Source organism: Callithrix jacchus, chromosome 5, assembly GCF_049354715.1.
Source record: "Callithrix jacchus isolate 240 chromosome 5, calJac240_pri, whole genome shotgun sequence".
In the NCBI taxonomy this organism is placed as follows: domain Eukaryota; kingdom Metazoa; phylum Chordata; class Mammalia; order Primates; family Cebidae; genus Callithrix; species Callithrix jacchus.
Window position 1 is genome coordinate 2464389 of NC_133506.1, and position 15610 is coordinate 2479998.

Here is a 15610-nt window from a genome sequence, read left to right on the forward strand (position 1 = left end):
AGGCTTGTGCGCAGGAGGCAGAAGCCTGTGTTTATTTGCTGTTTATCCTGTCCCTCCTCCCTCTTTCCTGACATGGTTTCTATGGAGATGAGGGTCCCTGAGCAATTCTTCCTCAGTCCCGTCATCAAGATCTGCCGTTGCTATCCTGACAGGCTGCCGAGGCGGTGCTGTCACCCGGCTGGGAACAGGAGCCCCTGGCCTAAGCTGATGTGGTTACCATGGAGACAGCTCTCCGCTAGAGAAAGGGGAGGTGGCAGGCCCTGGCTAAGGGCTGCAGTGGCACTGTTGCCCAGCTACCCTCTCTTCCAGCGTCACACGCCTCCTTGTGTTTTAGGCACAAAGCCAATATGAGTGTTGACGTGATCTGTTATGGTATAGCTGCTGTGTCTGAGCCCTCACTCTGTGCCAGGCACCACACAGCACATTGTTTAACACTCCAATAGCCTTCCCACGGGCACAGTGTGGTTGTCTTGTTATAAGGTGCCACTATTTCTTGGCAATTTTTAAATCACAATTTAATTCCCATGTCACACAATTCACCATTTGGAAGTGGACAGTTCAGACCAGGCACAGTGGCTCACGCCTGTAATCCCAGCACTTTGGGAGGCTGAGGTATGCAGATCATGAGGTCAGGAGATTGAGACCATCCTGGCCAACAGGGTGAAACCCCGTCTGCACTAAAATACAGAAAATGAGCCAGGTGTGGTGGCACATGCCTCTGCGTCTGCCTCTCAGTGCTGGGATTACAAGCATGAGCCACTACACCCAGCCTCATTCCTTCTTAAGGTTACTAGTTTTCCATTATTCATATATCCCAGCTACTCGGGAGGCTGAGGCAGGGGAATTGCTTGCACCCAGGAAGTGGAGGTTGCAACGAGCTGAGATCATGCCACTTCACTCCAGCCTGGTGACAGAGTGAGACTCAGTCTCAAAAAAAAAAGTGTACAATTCAGTGATTTTTTTTTTCCTCTGTCACTCTTAGGATAGGCTTAAGTTACTAATTCAGTGATTTTTAGTATATTCATGATGTTGTGTCGCTGTCACCATTATCTAGTTCCAGAGCATTTCCATGGCCCCAAAAAGTAACCTCATACCTGTGATCAGTCACTCCCCATTCCCCCTTTCCCTCCTGCCCCTGGCAACCACTCATCTGCTTTCTTTCTCTACAATTTGCCTGTTCTGGACACATCATCCAAATGGAGTGTTTGGTGACTGGCTTCTGTTCCTTAGCATCAGGGCTTTTTTTGTTTTGTTTTGTTTTGGATGGAGTCTCGCTCTGTCACCCAGGCTGGAGTGTGGTGGCACGATCTCGGCTCACTGTAACCTCTGCCTCCCGGGTTCAGGCAGTTCTCTGCCTCAGCCTCCCGAATAGCTGGGACTACAGGCACTTGACACCATAATCTAGCTAATTTTTGTATTTTTAGTAGAGATGGGGTTTCACCATGTTGGTCAGGCTAGTCTTGAACTCCTGACCTCGCGATCCACCTGCCTCCACCTCCCAAAGTGCTGGGATTACAGGTATGAGCCACTGCGCCCAGCCAGCATCAGGTTTTCAAGGTTTATGCATTCATGTTGAAGAATGTAGCAAGACCTCATTCCTCTTTCTGGCTGAGTAATCATCCATTGTGTGGGTACACGCCACACGAGATTTGCCCATTCATCAGCTGTTGGACATCTGGGTTGTTTTGTCTCGTGTGAATAATGCTGCTGTGAACATTCACGTGCACGTTTCTGAGACTCTGTGTTAGTTCTCTTGCATAGGTCCGGAGAGTAGAACTACAGGTTGTAGATGGGACTGGGGAAGGGCAAAGATGGGATTCAAACCCAGGACTCCCCATCACCCAAACCCACCCAGACTCTTCTGGTTGTTGCCCCTGAGCTCCTTGCCCCATCCTTGCTTTCCTAGGACCCTGTTGTGTCTCCAGAACCCTTGAAGAGGCATCCCACTCCAGCGACTGCTTCCCTGTGTGGCACAACCTTCTCGTCTAGATTTCCTACCTGGTGGGATAGGAAGGGGCTGATTGTTCAAAGCCCAGTTCTTTTTTTTTTTTTTTTTTGAGAGAGAGTCCTGCTCTGTTGCCCAGGCTGGAGTGCAGTGGTGCAATCTCAGCTCACTGCAACCTCCGCCACCTGGGTTCAAGCAATTCTCCTGCCCCAGCCTCCCAAGTAGCTGAGACTATAGGCGTGTGCCACCAAGCCTAGCTAATTTTTTGTATTTTTAGTAGAGACGGGGTTTCACTGTGTTGATCAGGATGGTCTCGATCTCCTGACCTCGTGATCTGCCCACCATGGCCTCCCAGAGTGCTGGGATTATAGGTGTGAGGCACTGCGCTCGGTTCCCAAAGCCCGGTTCTATCTTTTCTCTGGCTTTGGCACCTACTCACAATTGACTATAATGTTGGGGAAATGATATAACTGCTCTAGTGCTTAGTTTGTTCATTTATCTTTCTTTATTATTTTGGAGGAGTCTTGCTATGTTGCTCAAGCTAGAGTGTAGTGGTGTGATCATGGCTCATTGCAGCCTTAAACTTCTGGGCTCAACAGATCCTCTGGCCTCGGCATCTCAAGTTGCTGGAAGTATAGGTGCATGCCACCATATCTGGCTAATTTTGTATTTTTGAAAGAGATGGGGGGGTCTCTCACTACGTTGCCCAGGCCGGTCTCAAACTCCTGGACTCAAGCGAACCGCCCGCCTCAGCTTCCCAAAGTGCGGGGATTATAGGCATGAGCCACCGTGCCCAGACCAGTTTGTTTATTTATAAAATGGGAACAGTATTACTACTTCTCAGAGGTGTTTGTGAAAATTAAACAAGACAAGCAAGTAAAGTGCTTAACATGGACTAAGGACCTTTATTGTTAGCATCACAACCACTGTGAGGGCTGGGGGTCTGGAGAAGCATTGGCCTTAGTTAAATAAATACATTTCTGCTGCCTCTGGCGAGGAGCTCTCTGTCTAGAGCTGCCAGTTGCCTGGGAAAAGAGCAGCTACGTTGCAAATCTTTGTGTGCAGTTGGCTCCATCTGTCCTTGTGACATTTGATTTGGGGCCAATGTCTAAACCACTCTTTGTTTCCTCCCCTATATGATTTCTCCCCAACCAGGAGTCACACGGCCTCTCTCTCTGGCCATTTTGGCCACTCTAGAGGAAGAATGAATGTCTGTCTTTGAGGCACAACCCCCAACCCCAGGTTCCTTCTAGAATCTAGAGCAGGCCGGCTGAGGTGGCTCACACCTGTAAACCCAACACTTTGGGAGGTCAAGGTGGGTGGATTACTTGGGCTCAGAAGATCGAGACCAATCTGGACAATGTGGCAAAATTCCATTTCTACAAAAAATATGAAAAATTAGTCAGGTGTGGTGGTACATACCTGTATTGTAGTCTTGGCTGCTTGGGAAGCTGACTTATGAGAATTGCTTGAACCTGGGAGGTGGAGGTTGCAGTGAGCCAAGATCATGCCACTGTACTCCAGTTCTGGGCAACAGAGTGACACCCAGGCTCAAAATAATAATAATAATCTAGAATAAATTTTGTACCTGAAGCACAGACTGTGCTTTCAGTGAGACCTTTCAAAACATCTCCTCCAGATTTGGAGAAAATATGCCCCACTGTTTTGGCAGAAGGTTCATTTCGTTCCTTGGAAGGTTGGCCTTTGTTTCTTGGCTGCAGGTGGGCAGGAAGGTGTTTGAGTGCACAGGCCCCTCCAGAGCTGGGCTCAGGCAGCTCTCTCCTGGACTGGAGGAAAGACAAGGGAGGACATAGCTTAGGCTTCTCCTAAAAGCCTGTAGATCAGCAATGCTTCGAGGCACCACCCTGGCTGCTGAAAGGCAGCCTTGTGAGTTGCTGGTGGGTGGGGAAGCCCCTGCTGCATGCCAGGCCACAAAGAGTGTCCTCAGGGCTGGGCGCATCCCCAGGCCTTGAGGCTGCATTCCTGCTGGTGCCCAGGCACCGCCCTGCCCTGTCCCGCCCTCCCAAGGCCCAGAGCCAGAACATCTGCGTCTTGGGCAGAGACCAGCTTCATCCCTGGGGGCTCCACAAAGGGGCTCTGACAGACCCTGCCTTTCTTGAGGGGTGGCAGCCCCCCAGCCGCCTGGCCATCTGCTGCCAGGCAGAGGGGAGAAAGGTCTTTGAGCACTCTGAACCTGCCTTGTTTTCCCTCCAGAATGTCAGGGCTGTGTGGGAGCCCACATGGCTTAGATAAGGTGGGGAAGTGTCAGGACCACCAGAAAGGGCTGGAACTCCTCTCCTCTGCCCACTGCTCTGCTTTCTGGTGAGATTCAAGCCACTCAGCTCATTCCAACCTTTTCTCTGCCTGCTGGAAAGGTGTTTGGTGACTTCTTGGAGAAAGCATATTTTAAAAACCTTTTTTTTTTCTGAGATGGGAGTTTCACTCTTGTTTCCCAGGCTGATGTGCAGTGGCTCACTGCAACCTCCGCCTCCTGGGTTCAAGTGATTCTCCTGCTTCAGCCTTCCATGTAGCTGGGATTACAGGCTCCTGCCACCACACCTAGCTAATTTTTGTATTTTTAGTAGAGATGGGATTTCACTGTGTTGGCCAGGCTGGTCTTTTTTTTTTTTTTTTGAGATGGAGTTTCGCTCTTGTTACCCAGGCTGGAGTGCAATGGCACGATCTCAGCTCACCGCAACCTCCGCCTCCTGAGTTCGAGCAATTCTCCTGCCTCAGCCTCCCGAGTAGCTGGGACTACAGGCGCGCGCCACCATGCCCAGCTAATTTTTGTATTTTTAGTAGAGACGGGGTTTCACCTTGTTGACCAAGATGGTCTCGATCTCTTGACCTCATGATCCACCCGCCTTGGCCTCCCAAAGTGCTGGGATTATAGGCCCGGCCTTAAAAACCTTTTATAATGACTTTTCCCTCCCCCACCCCCCACCGTCACCAGGTAGTAGTACATGCTTAGCAGAAAAAGATTAGAAAATTCAAATAAGCCATAGGGAATTTCTGTGTGGATGGGGAGGTACATATACTTCCAGTTAAGTTTTTCTATGTTTACATATATGTGCATTTAAATGTAAATGTAAATATGGTTTTTTTCTTTTTTTTTGGAGACAAGGTCTAGCTCTCTTGCCCAGGCTGGAGTGCAGGGACGTGGTCTTGGCCCAGTGTAACCTCTGCTTCCTGGGCTCAAGCGATCCTCCCGCCTCAGCCTCCAAGTAGCAGGGACTACAGGCACCTGCCACAATGTCTGGCTAAGAATATGCATTTTTCCCCCCAAGATGGAGTCTTGCTCTCTTGCCCAGGCTGGAGTGCAGTGGCACAATCTTGGCTCACTGCAACCTCCGCCTTCCAGGTTCACAAAATTCTCCTGACTCAGCCTCTCAAGTAGCTGGGATTACAGGCATCCACCACCACGCCCAACTAATTTTTTGTATTTTTAGTAGAGTTGGAGTTTCACCATGTTGGCCAGGCTGGTCTTGAACTCCTGACCTTGTGATCCGCCTACCTTGGCCTCCCAAAGTGCTGCGATTATAGGTGTGGGCCACCAGGCCTGGCCAAGAATATGCATTTTTTATCTAAAAAAGTAATATAAACTCAGTGAAGCAAAAATATCATTAGAAAAGCACACTAACGCATGCCTAGCATACCTCCGAGAGCAAGCTGCAGCACTCTGGTTATGTTGGTTGCCTTGGGGCAGGATAACTGTGTGACTTGGTCACTGTATTCTTTTTTGTACTTTTTGAATTTTGAACCATGTGACTTTGTTATCTGTTCAAAAATAATAGAAACAATAAAAGTCGTAAATAAAAGAAGAAAGCCTTCCCTAAATGCCTCCTTCAATTCTACTCCTCAGCCTGACCCAGCATCAGCAGTTTGCTTTATCTTTCTAGGATTTCTTTCTCTAGTCTCATACAATGCAGGGAGTTTCTATATTTTTTTTAACTCTTTTTTTTTTTTTGAGACAGAATCTCACTGTGTCGCTCAGGCTGGAGTGCAATGGTGTGATCTTGGCTTACTGCAACCTCTGCCTCCCAGGTTCAAGCGATTCTCTTACCTCAACCTTCCGAGCACTTGGGACTACAGATATGTGCCACCACACCTGGCTAATTTTTATATATTTTTTAGTAGAGCTGGGGTTTCAGCATGCTGGCCAGGCTGGTGTCGAACTCGTGAGCTCAAGTGATCTGCCTGCTTGGGCCTCCCAAAGTGCTGGGATTATAGGTGCGAGCCACCGTGCCTGACCTCTATGTACTTTTTAAAAAACAAAGATGGGATTATATTGTATACATTACTCCTGTAACATACCGAATAATAGAGCATGAACACAGACTGTTTTAAAATGCTGCATAGTTTGGAATTTTCTTCTGTCTAGGTTGCTTATTATAAAAATCAGAGATCACAGAATCAAATCAACATAGGAAGGAAAGAAAGTATAAAACAGCAGCATCTATTTCAGTGTCTTAAATTCGGCCAAAGGCCCAGGAGGAGCCCCCAGCAGAGCAGTCAGCACCCTCATAAGAGAGGAGGTTGAGGGGATGGAAAAACAGGGGCTTTGGCTTTATCTGCTTTGTGTACAGTTATTTTTACAGGAAGGTGTGTGTGTGTGTGTGTGTGTGTGTGTGTGTGTGTGTATATATATATTTAATTATTGCGTAGTATGTGTGCTGTGGCTCATGCCTATAATCCTAGCACTTTGGGAGGCTAAGGCGGGCAGATCTCTTGAGCCCAGGAGTTTGAGACCAGCCTGGCTAACATGGTGAAACCCCGTCTCTACTAAAAATACAAAAATTAGCTGGGCGTGGTGGTGGGCACCGTAATCCCAGCTACTTAGGAGGCCTAGGCACAAGAATTGCTTGACCCCAGGAAGCGGAGGTTGCAGTCAGCCGAGATCATGCTGCTGCACTCTAGCCTGGGTAATAGAGCAAGACCCTTTCTCAACAAAAAATTAAGTAAGTAAATAAATAAAAATATTGTGTAATTACAAAAAATTTTTTAATGGAAAAAAATCTAGAAGACTGTGTTCCCGATTTCCCCACCCCAAGTAAGGATGGGGAGGGGGATGTACAAGGTACAAATTCCTTGTATTCTTTTTGTTTGTTTGCTTGTTTGTTTTTTGTTTTTTAGGTTTTGAGACAAGGTCTCTCTCTGTTGCCCAGGTTAGACTCCTGTGGCAATATCATAGCTCACTCCAACTTTGAAGTCCTGGGCTCAAGCAATCCTCTGTTGTCAGCCCAGCCTCCTAACTAGTTGAAAGTATAGGTGTGAGCCATTGCACCTGGCTAATTTTTTTTTTTTTTTTGAAGAGATTGGGGTCTCACTCTGTTGCCCAGGCTGGTTTCAGTCTTTTGACCTCGAGTGATCCTCCCGCCTCAGCCTCCAAAAATTCTGGGATTACAGATGCACCTGATCTCCTCCAGCTCTTGACAGCCATTAATGTACTTTCTGTCTTGGTGAATTTGCTTATTCTGGGCGTTTCATATAAATAGACTCATGCAATCTGTAACCTTTTGTGACTGGCCTCTTTCACTTTGCATGATGTTCTCATGGCTCAGGTATGACATAGCATGTGTTAGGACTTCATTTCTTTCTTTCTTTTTTTTTTTTTTTGAGACAGAGTTTCACTCTTGTTGCCCAGGCTGGAGAGCAATGGTGCCATCTCAGCTCACTGCAACCTCCACCTCCCAGGTTCAAGTGATTCTCCTGCCTCAGTCTCCCTAGTAGCTGGGATTACAGGCAAATACCACAACACCCAGCTACTGTTTGTATTTTTAGTTGAGTTGGGGTTTCACCATGTTGGTCAAGGTTGGTTTTGAACTCCTGACCTCAGGTGATCCATCTGCCTCAGCCTTCTAAAGCGGTGGTATTACAGGCATGAGCCACCATGCCCGGCCAGGACTTCATTTCTTTCCCTTTTTCCTTCCCTTCCTTCCTTTTCTTCCTTTTCTTCCCTCCCTTCCCTCCCTCCCTCCCTCTCTCCCTCTCTCCCTCTCTCTCTCTCTCTTTCTTCTTTCTTTGGAGTTTTGTTCTTGTCACTCAGGCTGGAATGCAATGCCGCACTCACGACAACGTCCACCTCAGGTGATCCGCCCACCTCGGCCTCCCAAAGTGCTGGAATCACAGGCGTGAGCCACTGCACCTGGCCATTTCTTTCTTCTTTCTGTGGCTGAGTAATATTCTGTTTTGTGGCGAGGCCATATTTTGTTCATCCATTCTGAAGTTGGTGGACATATTTGGGTTATAGGTTTTGTTTTGCCAGTTACTTCTTTCCCTTAACAGAGTGGCTGGGAGATTTACATGTCATTGAATCTCATGATCCCTCAGTCCTTTGAATGGCTTTAGGTGATCTCTTTTTTTTTTTCTATTTTTGTATTTTTTTTCTTTTTTTTTAAAGACGGGGTTTCACCATGTTGGTCAGGTTTGTCTTGAACTCCCAACCTCAGGTGATCCACCCGCCTTGGCCTCCAAAGTGCTTGGATTACAGGCGTGAGCCATCACAGCTGGCTTTAGGCGATCTCATTTGTTCACATGTGATGCCTGACCCCTTGGTACCCGTGGAGACCCCTGGCTCTCCTCTCTGTCACTTCATTTCCTTCCTCCAGGGAGTCTGCAGTGCTTGGTAGGGCTCTGGTCACCTAATCCATGGTCCAATGTTATAAATGAGAAAATGGAATTTCAGGGAGAGGAAAGGGTTCACCCAGGGATCATAAACTCAGCTTTGCAGGATCTCCAGGGTTCAACTCCCAGTGAGGCCACAGCCCTTCCCACTCAGCTTGTAATAGGTGGGCCCGGATCCTTCCGTAGCCTGACGGGCTGAACTCAGAGCCCCCACCTTGTACTCTACATGGGGGGCTGCCTCTTTGTGCCCTGCCCAGGGCCCCACTGACTGAGCTTGCTGCTGCCTCCTGGCTCTTGTAGAAGGACTCGTCTGACCCACAGCCCTGTTTCCTCCTCTTCCATTCCAGCTTTTGAAAGCACTTCTCAAATACTGGCTCCTGGCTCTTGACACCCAGAGTCTGAAATATCAGCCTCTGCCTTCCTGCCTCATTTGCATTTCAAAAGGTCTCTTTAGGATTTGATTGTGCTCTAAGATATTCTGTACTTAAGGGTCCATCTGGAGCTCTCCTTGCCTGGCACGGTAGATCCGAACTGCTCTTCAGAATCACCTGAAAGCATTTAAAAAATACTGATGTCTCGGCCGGGTGCAGTGGTTCACACCTGTAATCCCAGCACTTTGGGAGGCCAAGGTGGGCGGATCACCTGAGGTCAGGAGTTCAAGACCAGCCTGACCAACATGGTAAAACTTTTTCTCTACTAAAAATACAAAAATTAGCTGGATGTGGTTGGCAGGCTCCTGTAGTCCCAGCTACTTGGGAGACTGAGGCAGGAGAATCGCTTGAACCTGGTAGGCAGAGGTTGCAGTGAGCCAAGATCGAGCCCTTGCCCTCCAGTCTCAACAGCAACAACAACAACAAAAGAAAAGAAAAGAAAACAAAAAAAATACTGATGTCTCAGGCCTACCCGAGACCACCAGTATTTTTTATAAGTAATTCTGATGTGTACCAGGTTGAGAACTACTGTGCTAGCTCCACTCTGGTCCTCATCACAGAAGGCACATTTTCTCCTGCCAATTCTTTGGGATTCAATTAAAAGCTATGTCAATAACTGGTCCCAGGTCAGCTGTGGGTGTGCTGTGGGACCTTGGACAAGTCCCTGTCCCTGTCTCTTGGCTTCAGAAAAATGGGACTTGGATTAGATCAGTGGCTGCCACTTTCAGGGATGGGGTGTGCGAGGTGGGGGATGGGAGTAAGCATGTGTCCAAATCACCTGGGCGCCATTTTCAAAAATACACCAGCCCACCTTGAAAAGTCAAAACAGCCTAAGCATGGTATTATACATACACCACCAACACAAATCACCCCTCCTCTCTTGGGAGGAAGCGCTCAATAGAATCGTGCATCTAGTTGAATGACTTCTTTAAACATTGAGAAACTTCAGTAATTGTTATTGTAACATTTCCTTCAATTCCCTCTGTAGGACTTGTGCCATTTGGCATTCTTGCCAGCAATTTATGAACCTTTTTGTTTCTGCATAGCTTCACCAGAAGAATATGTCGTCAGATATTTGGATTTTTGCCAATCTGATAGGTGAAAAATGGTATCTCAGTGTAATTTTAATTTGCATTTATCTAATAGGAGTGGGGTTGAATATCTTCATGTGCCATGATCCATTTGCCTTTCTCTTCCTGTGAAGTGTTTTTCATATCTCCAGCCTGTTTTCCTACAGGTCTGCTGGCCTTTTAATGCTCTCTTTGTGAAGCTGTTTCCATATTTAGGATATCAACCCTTTGTCTGTGTTAATACATTGTAGATATTTTTTCAGTTTGTCATTTATGTTTTTACTTGTGTTAGGGTGCTTTTATTTCCATGCAGAATTTGCCCGTGTAATCAAATGTATCTATTTTTTTCCATATTGCTTTTGGATTTTAAACATCTTATTTTATTTATTTAATTTTTTTTTTGAGGCATCTTGCTACATTGCCGAGGCTAGTCTCAAACTCTTCAATGCAAGCAGTCCTCCCACTGCAACCTCCCAAAGTATTGGGATTGCAAGCATGAGCCACTGTGCCTGGCCAGCTTCTGGATTTTTGAATCACTGTTTGCCATCAGTCTCTCATGACCATTCAAGTCGTAATTACACATTTCTCCTGTGTAATTACCATTTGTTGTACTCATATTCATTTTATTGTTGTTCTTTGTTTTGTTTTTTTTTTTTGGAGACACGGTCTTGCTATGTTGGCCAGGCTGGTCTCGAACTGTTGGCCTCAAGTAAGTAATCCTCCTGTCTTGACCTTCCAAAGTATTGGGATTACGGACAGGAGCTACCACACCCTGCCCCCATTTTTATTTTATTCATTATTATTTATTCTGAATTAAAGTTTGCACTAGATGTCAGTTTCAGGAGGACAGATTTTCTCTGAGATGGAGCTTTGCATACAGAGGTTTGTGGAAGAGTCTCCTTGGGAACACCACCGCAGGGAGTTAGGCAGAGCTGGAAGCTGAATTGTGCCAGTGATCCCAGTCAGTCCCCATGGGGGACTGGAGCAAGGATGGCCCTCCCTGTAAGGCCGAGGCAAGGGGTCAATGATCCATGCACAGATGTGGGCTCCATCCATGGATGGCACCTGCCCTTGGACAAGGTGGTTCCCCTCAACCGATGGCTGTCACTGGAAGGGGTACTCAGCTTTGAGGGCTCAGCTTGGGGGATGAGTGTCTCAGTTCCAAAGGGGAATTTGTAAAAGCACCACCGCATCGTCTGTGGTTCACTGCTGTGTTCTCTACACCTACCTATTGGTACATACATGATAGGTACTTAGGAAATCCTTTGATGAAAGACAAACGAGAACAGAAACACAGCTTTCCAAGATTTGGCTGAGGCCAACCAGGTCACACATGGGAGTGGGGTAGAGGGGAGGGTGTGGGGTAGAGGGTGCAAACACCCTGGGCAGGTGTTTGCAGAATCATCTTCTCCAGTGCTTCTGACCTGTCTTCCACTGCTGGGTGATCTGAAGGGCTCCTCTTGCTCAGCACTCAGGGTGGGGTGGCCCGAGGAGTGGTCCCTCCCTGGATCCTGGGCACCATGACAGCTCTCTGCATGTGATCACCCTGTGAGCTTTTAGTCTTGACTTTTTTTTTTTTTTTTTTTAATCTCCCTTCAGCATTCTTTGAAGAAAAGAGGAACCCGCTCCCTGGGGAAAGCAGATAAGAAGCCTTTGGTTCAGGTAATTCCCAGCAGCCCCTGTAGGAAGGTTTTATTCTGAATGCCTGAGCCTGCCTCCAAGTGGCCTGGGGATCCCAGATTCTTCCCTGTCCTCCCCTTGCTCATTTTCTTTTCTTTCTTTTTTTTTATTTTTTGTTTTGTTTTGTTTTCTTTGAGATGAAGTCTCACTTTCTTCCCCAGGCTGGAGTGCAGTGGCATAATCTCAGCTCACTGTAACCTCTACCTCTCAGGTTCAAGTGATTTTCATGCCTCAGCCTGCCAAGTATCTGGGACTACAGGCGCACACCATCACACCTGACTAATTTTTATATTTTTAGTAGAGACAGGGTTTCACCATGTTGGCCAGGCTGGTCTCGAACTCCTGGCCTCAAGCAATCCACCTGCCTCAGCCTCCCAAAGTGCTGGGATTACAGGTGTGAGCAACCACACCCAGCCCTCTTGCTCATTTTCTTAATTTCACTGCCCAAAACCACACCCTGAAGCCATGGTTCTTAGATGCTTAGATGCTCACTCCCCACCCCAGCCAGGAGCTTAGCAAGCAGCACTACAGTCAGATCCGAAGGTCTAGAGTTAGAGATCCAGGTTTGAATCTTGGCTCTGCCACTTGACTGCCATGTGATTGGGGTGAGTCTCTTTGAGTTTCGGGGCTCCATTCCCTACTTATCCCTGTCTTGGGGGTTCATTGGAAGAATCAGATAAAGTACTCTATGTAGCACAGGCCACATACTGTTAGCTCCTAGGAGTATGGGATTGTCAGAGTGCCAGGTCCTTTTCATCCTTCACTCATTTAATCCTCTGGGAGGATTAGCTCATTTAATCCTCTGTGGCTCTGGGAGGGAAGTAATGTTACCGCCCCATTTTACTGATGAAACTGTAGTGGTAATGGCAGTAGTGGCAGTAGTTGCTCATCAGTATGTCACCTGCTCCTGAACTCCCAGGCTGTGTGTGGTGCTCCATCATTTCAATGTCTGCCCCTCTGCGTCTCTTCCGGACCCTTAGTTCCTTGAGGGTCTGGCTGTGTCTGATTGATCCCTGTGTTCCTAGCACATAGTTAGTGCCCCCCCAGAATGGTATGGCTGGTACTGAGCCTCCCAGCACTAACCTTCCTGGGTTGTGACTGCCCCCGTGTCCCCAGGAGGACAGCGCGGACCTGAAGTGCCAGCTGCACTTTGCAAAGGAGGAGTCGGCCCTCATGTGCAAGAAGCTCACTAAGCTGGCCAAGGAGAATGACAGCATGAAGGAGGAGCTGCTGAAGTACCGCTCGCTCTACGGGGATCTGGACAGTGCGCTGTCAGCTGAGGAGCTGGCCGATGCCCCCCACTCGCGGGAGACCGAGCTGAAGGTGCACCTGAAGCTGGTGGAGGAGGAGGCCAACCTGCTGAGCCGCCGCATCGTGGAGCTGGAGGTGGAGAACCGAGGCCTGCGGGCTGAGATGGACGACATGAAGGATCACGGAGGTGGCTGTGGGGGGCCCGAGGCACGCCTGGCCTTCTCTGCACTGGGTAGTGGCGAGTGTGGGGAGAGCTTGGCGGAGCTGCGGCGACACCTGCAGTTCGTGGAAGAGGAGGCTGAGCTGCTGCGGCGCTCCTCCGCCGAGCTCGAGGACCAGAACAAGCTGCTGCTGAATGAGCTGGCCAAGTTCCGCTCGGAGCACGAGCTGGACGTGGCACTCTCGGAGGACAGCTGCTCCGTGCTCAGCGAACCCTCGCAGGAGGAGCTGGCGGCCGCCAAGTTGCAGATCGGTGAGCTCAGTGGCAAGGTCAAGAAGCTGCAGTACGAGAACCGTGTGCTCCTGTCCAACCTCCAGCGCTGCGACCTCGCCTCCTGCCAGAGTACACGGCCCATGCTGGAGACAGACGCCGAGGCCGGAGACTCTGCCCAGTGTGTGCCTGCTCCCCTGGGTGAGACACACGAGTCCCATGTGGCCCGACTCTGCAGAGCCAGGGAGGCTGAAGCGCTGCCTGGGCTGAGGGAGCAGGCCGCCCTGGTCAGTAAGGCCATCGATGTCCTGGTGGCTGATGCCAACGGCTTCTCAGCTGGCCTCCGGCTGTGTCTGGACAATGAATGTGCTGACTTGCGGCTGCACGAAGCCCCCGACAACAGCGAGGGCCCCAGGGACACCAAGCTCATCCATGTCATCCTGGTGCGCCTGAGTGTGCTGCAGCAAGAGCTGAACGCCTTCACGCGGAAGGCGGATCTAGTCCTCGGGGGCTCTGTCAAGGAGCAGCAGGAGTCCTTCTCATCACTGCCCTCCTTGGGCTCCCAGGGGCTCTCCAAGGAGATTCTTCTGGCAAAAGACCTTGGCCCAGACTTTCAGGTAAGGTGCCTCATGCACAGATCCTATTATTTATTTTTTGTTTGCTTTTGTTTTTCTTAAGACAGGGTCTCTCCCTGCTGCCCAGGCTAAAGTGCAGTGGTGCAATCTCAGCTCATTGCAGCCTTGACATCCTGGGCTCAAGCCATTCTCCTTCCTCACCCTCTTGAGTACCTGGGACCACAAGTGAGCACCACCACACCTAGCTAATTTTTATTTTTTATTCTTATTCATTTATTTTTTTGAGATGGAGTTTCACTCTTGTTGCCCAGGCTGGAGTGCAATGGCATGACCTTGGCTCACTGTAGCCTCCACCTCCTGGGTTCAAGCGATTCTCCTGCCTCAGCCTACTGAGTAGCTGGGATTACAGGTATGTCCCACCACGCCTGGCTAATTTTCTATTTTTTAGTAGAGACGGGGTTTCACCATTGGCCAGGCTGGTCTTGAACTCCCGACCTCAGGTGATCTACCCGCCTCTGCCTCCCAAAGTGCTGGGATTATAGACGTGAGCCACTGCACCTAGCTTTTTTTGGAGACAGAGTCTCGCTCTGTCACCCAGGCTGGAGTGTGCAGTGGTGCAATCTTGGCTTACTGCCATCTCTGCCTCCCGGGTTCAAGCAGTCCTCCTGCCTCAGCTTCTCAAGTAACCAGAATTACAGGCCCCTTCCACCACGCCTAGCCAACTTTTGGTATTTTTAGTAGAGATGGTGTTTCACCATGTTGGCCAGGCTGGTCTCGAACTCCTGACCTCAAATGATCCAACCACCTTTGCCTCCCAAATTCTGGGATTACAGGCGTGAGCCAGCGTACCTGGCCATAATTTTTAAATTTTTTTGTAGAGATGGGATCTTGCCATGTTGCCTAGGCTGGTCTTGAACTCCTGAGCTCAAGTGATCCCCCGGCCTCAGCCTCCCAAAGTGTTAGGACTATAGGTGTGAGCCTCTGTGCCCGACCTAATAGTCACATTTTAAATGTTCAGTATTTGTGTGTGTCTAATGGAGTGGGTCTAGAAGATTTCATTCTTGCAGCTTGCCCTTCTAAATCCTTCTCTACATATACTATCATATATTTGTTTTTCCACACAGATTGTTTTATATCTACTGTTACTATATAACTTATTTTTAATGCAGTGTATCAGTTTGTTCATTATGATGCCTTGTTTGTTGTTCACACACTTTTTGTGCTCACTGCTGAAGGTGTCATGACAAGCAAAAACAGATATGACTCCCCCCTCACGGCCCTTATTATCTAGTGGGGCAGAGTCACCCAAAATATCATGCCAGTGAATGTGCAGTTATAAACTGAGAGAGGACTCTAAAGGAAAAGTACATGGTTTTACGAACAAGGAGCTTGACCTAGACCCTATGCTGAGGGAAGGCCTCTGATCTGACCAGAGGTCAGAGGGATGGCTGGCTGGGGGAACAGTGTTTTCCGCAGAGGAAAGAGCCTGTGCAAAGGCACAGCTCAGATCAGAGGCGAAAGGAGCGTGGTGTGTCCAGGGCACTGAGTGAAGAGACACCGTGAAGCTGCCCTGCACTGAGCATGGGGAGGTTTGATCTTCATCC

At 48.7% G+C, this 15610-nt stretch overlaps 1 protein-coding gene across 3 annotated transcripts in view; it reads left to right on the forward strand.

The window, feature by feature from the left end:
• The window catches only part of MTCL2 (microtubule crosslinking factor 2), an 89433-nt gene that overhangs the window by 37539 nt on the left and 36284 nt on the right, over nt 1–15610 (forward strand). For 2 of the 3 annotated variants that reach the window (XM_035297986.3, XM_035297989.3), the window contains exons 4-5: nt 11670–11732; nt 12867–14048. In XM_035297986.3, coding sequence (XP_035153877.2) covers nt 11670–11732; nt 12867–14048 — 1245 coding nt within the window. The remainder of the gene's footprint in view (nt 1–11669; nt 11733–12866; nt 14049–15610) is intronic. The other variant, XM_035297987.3, reaches the window with a different exon arrangement.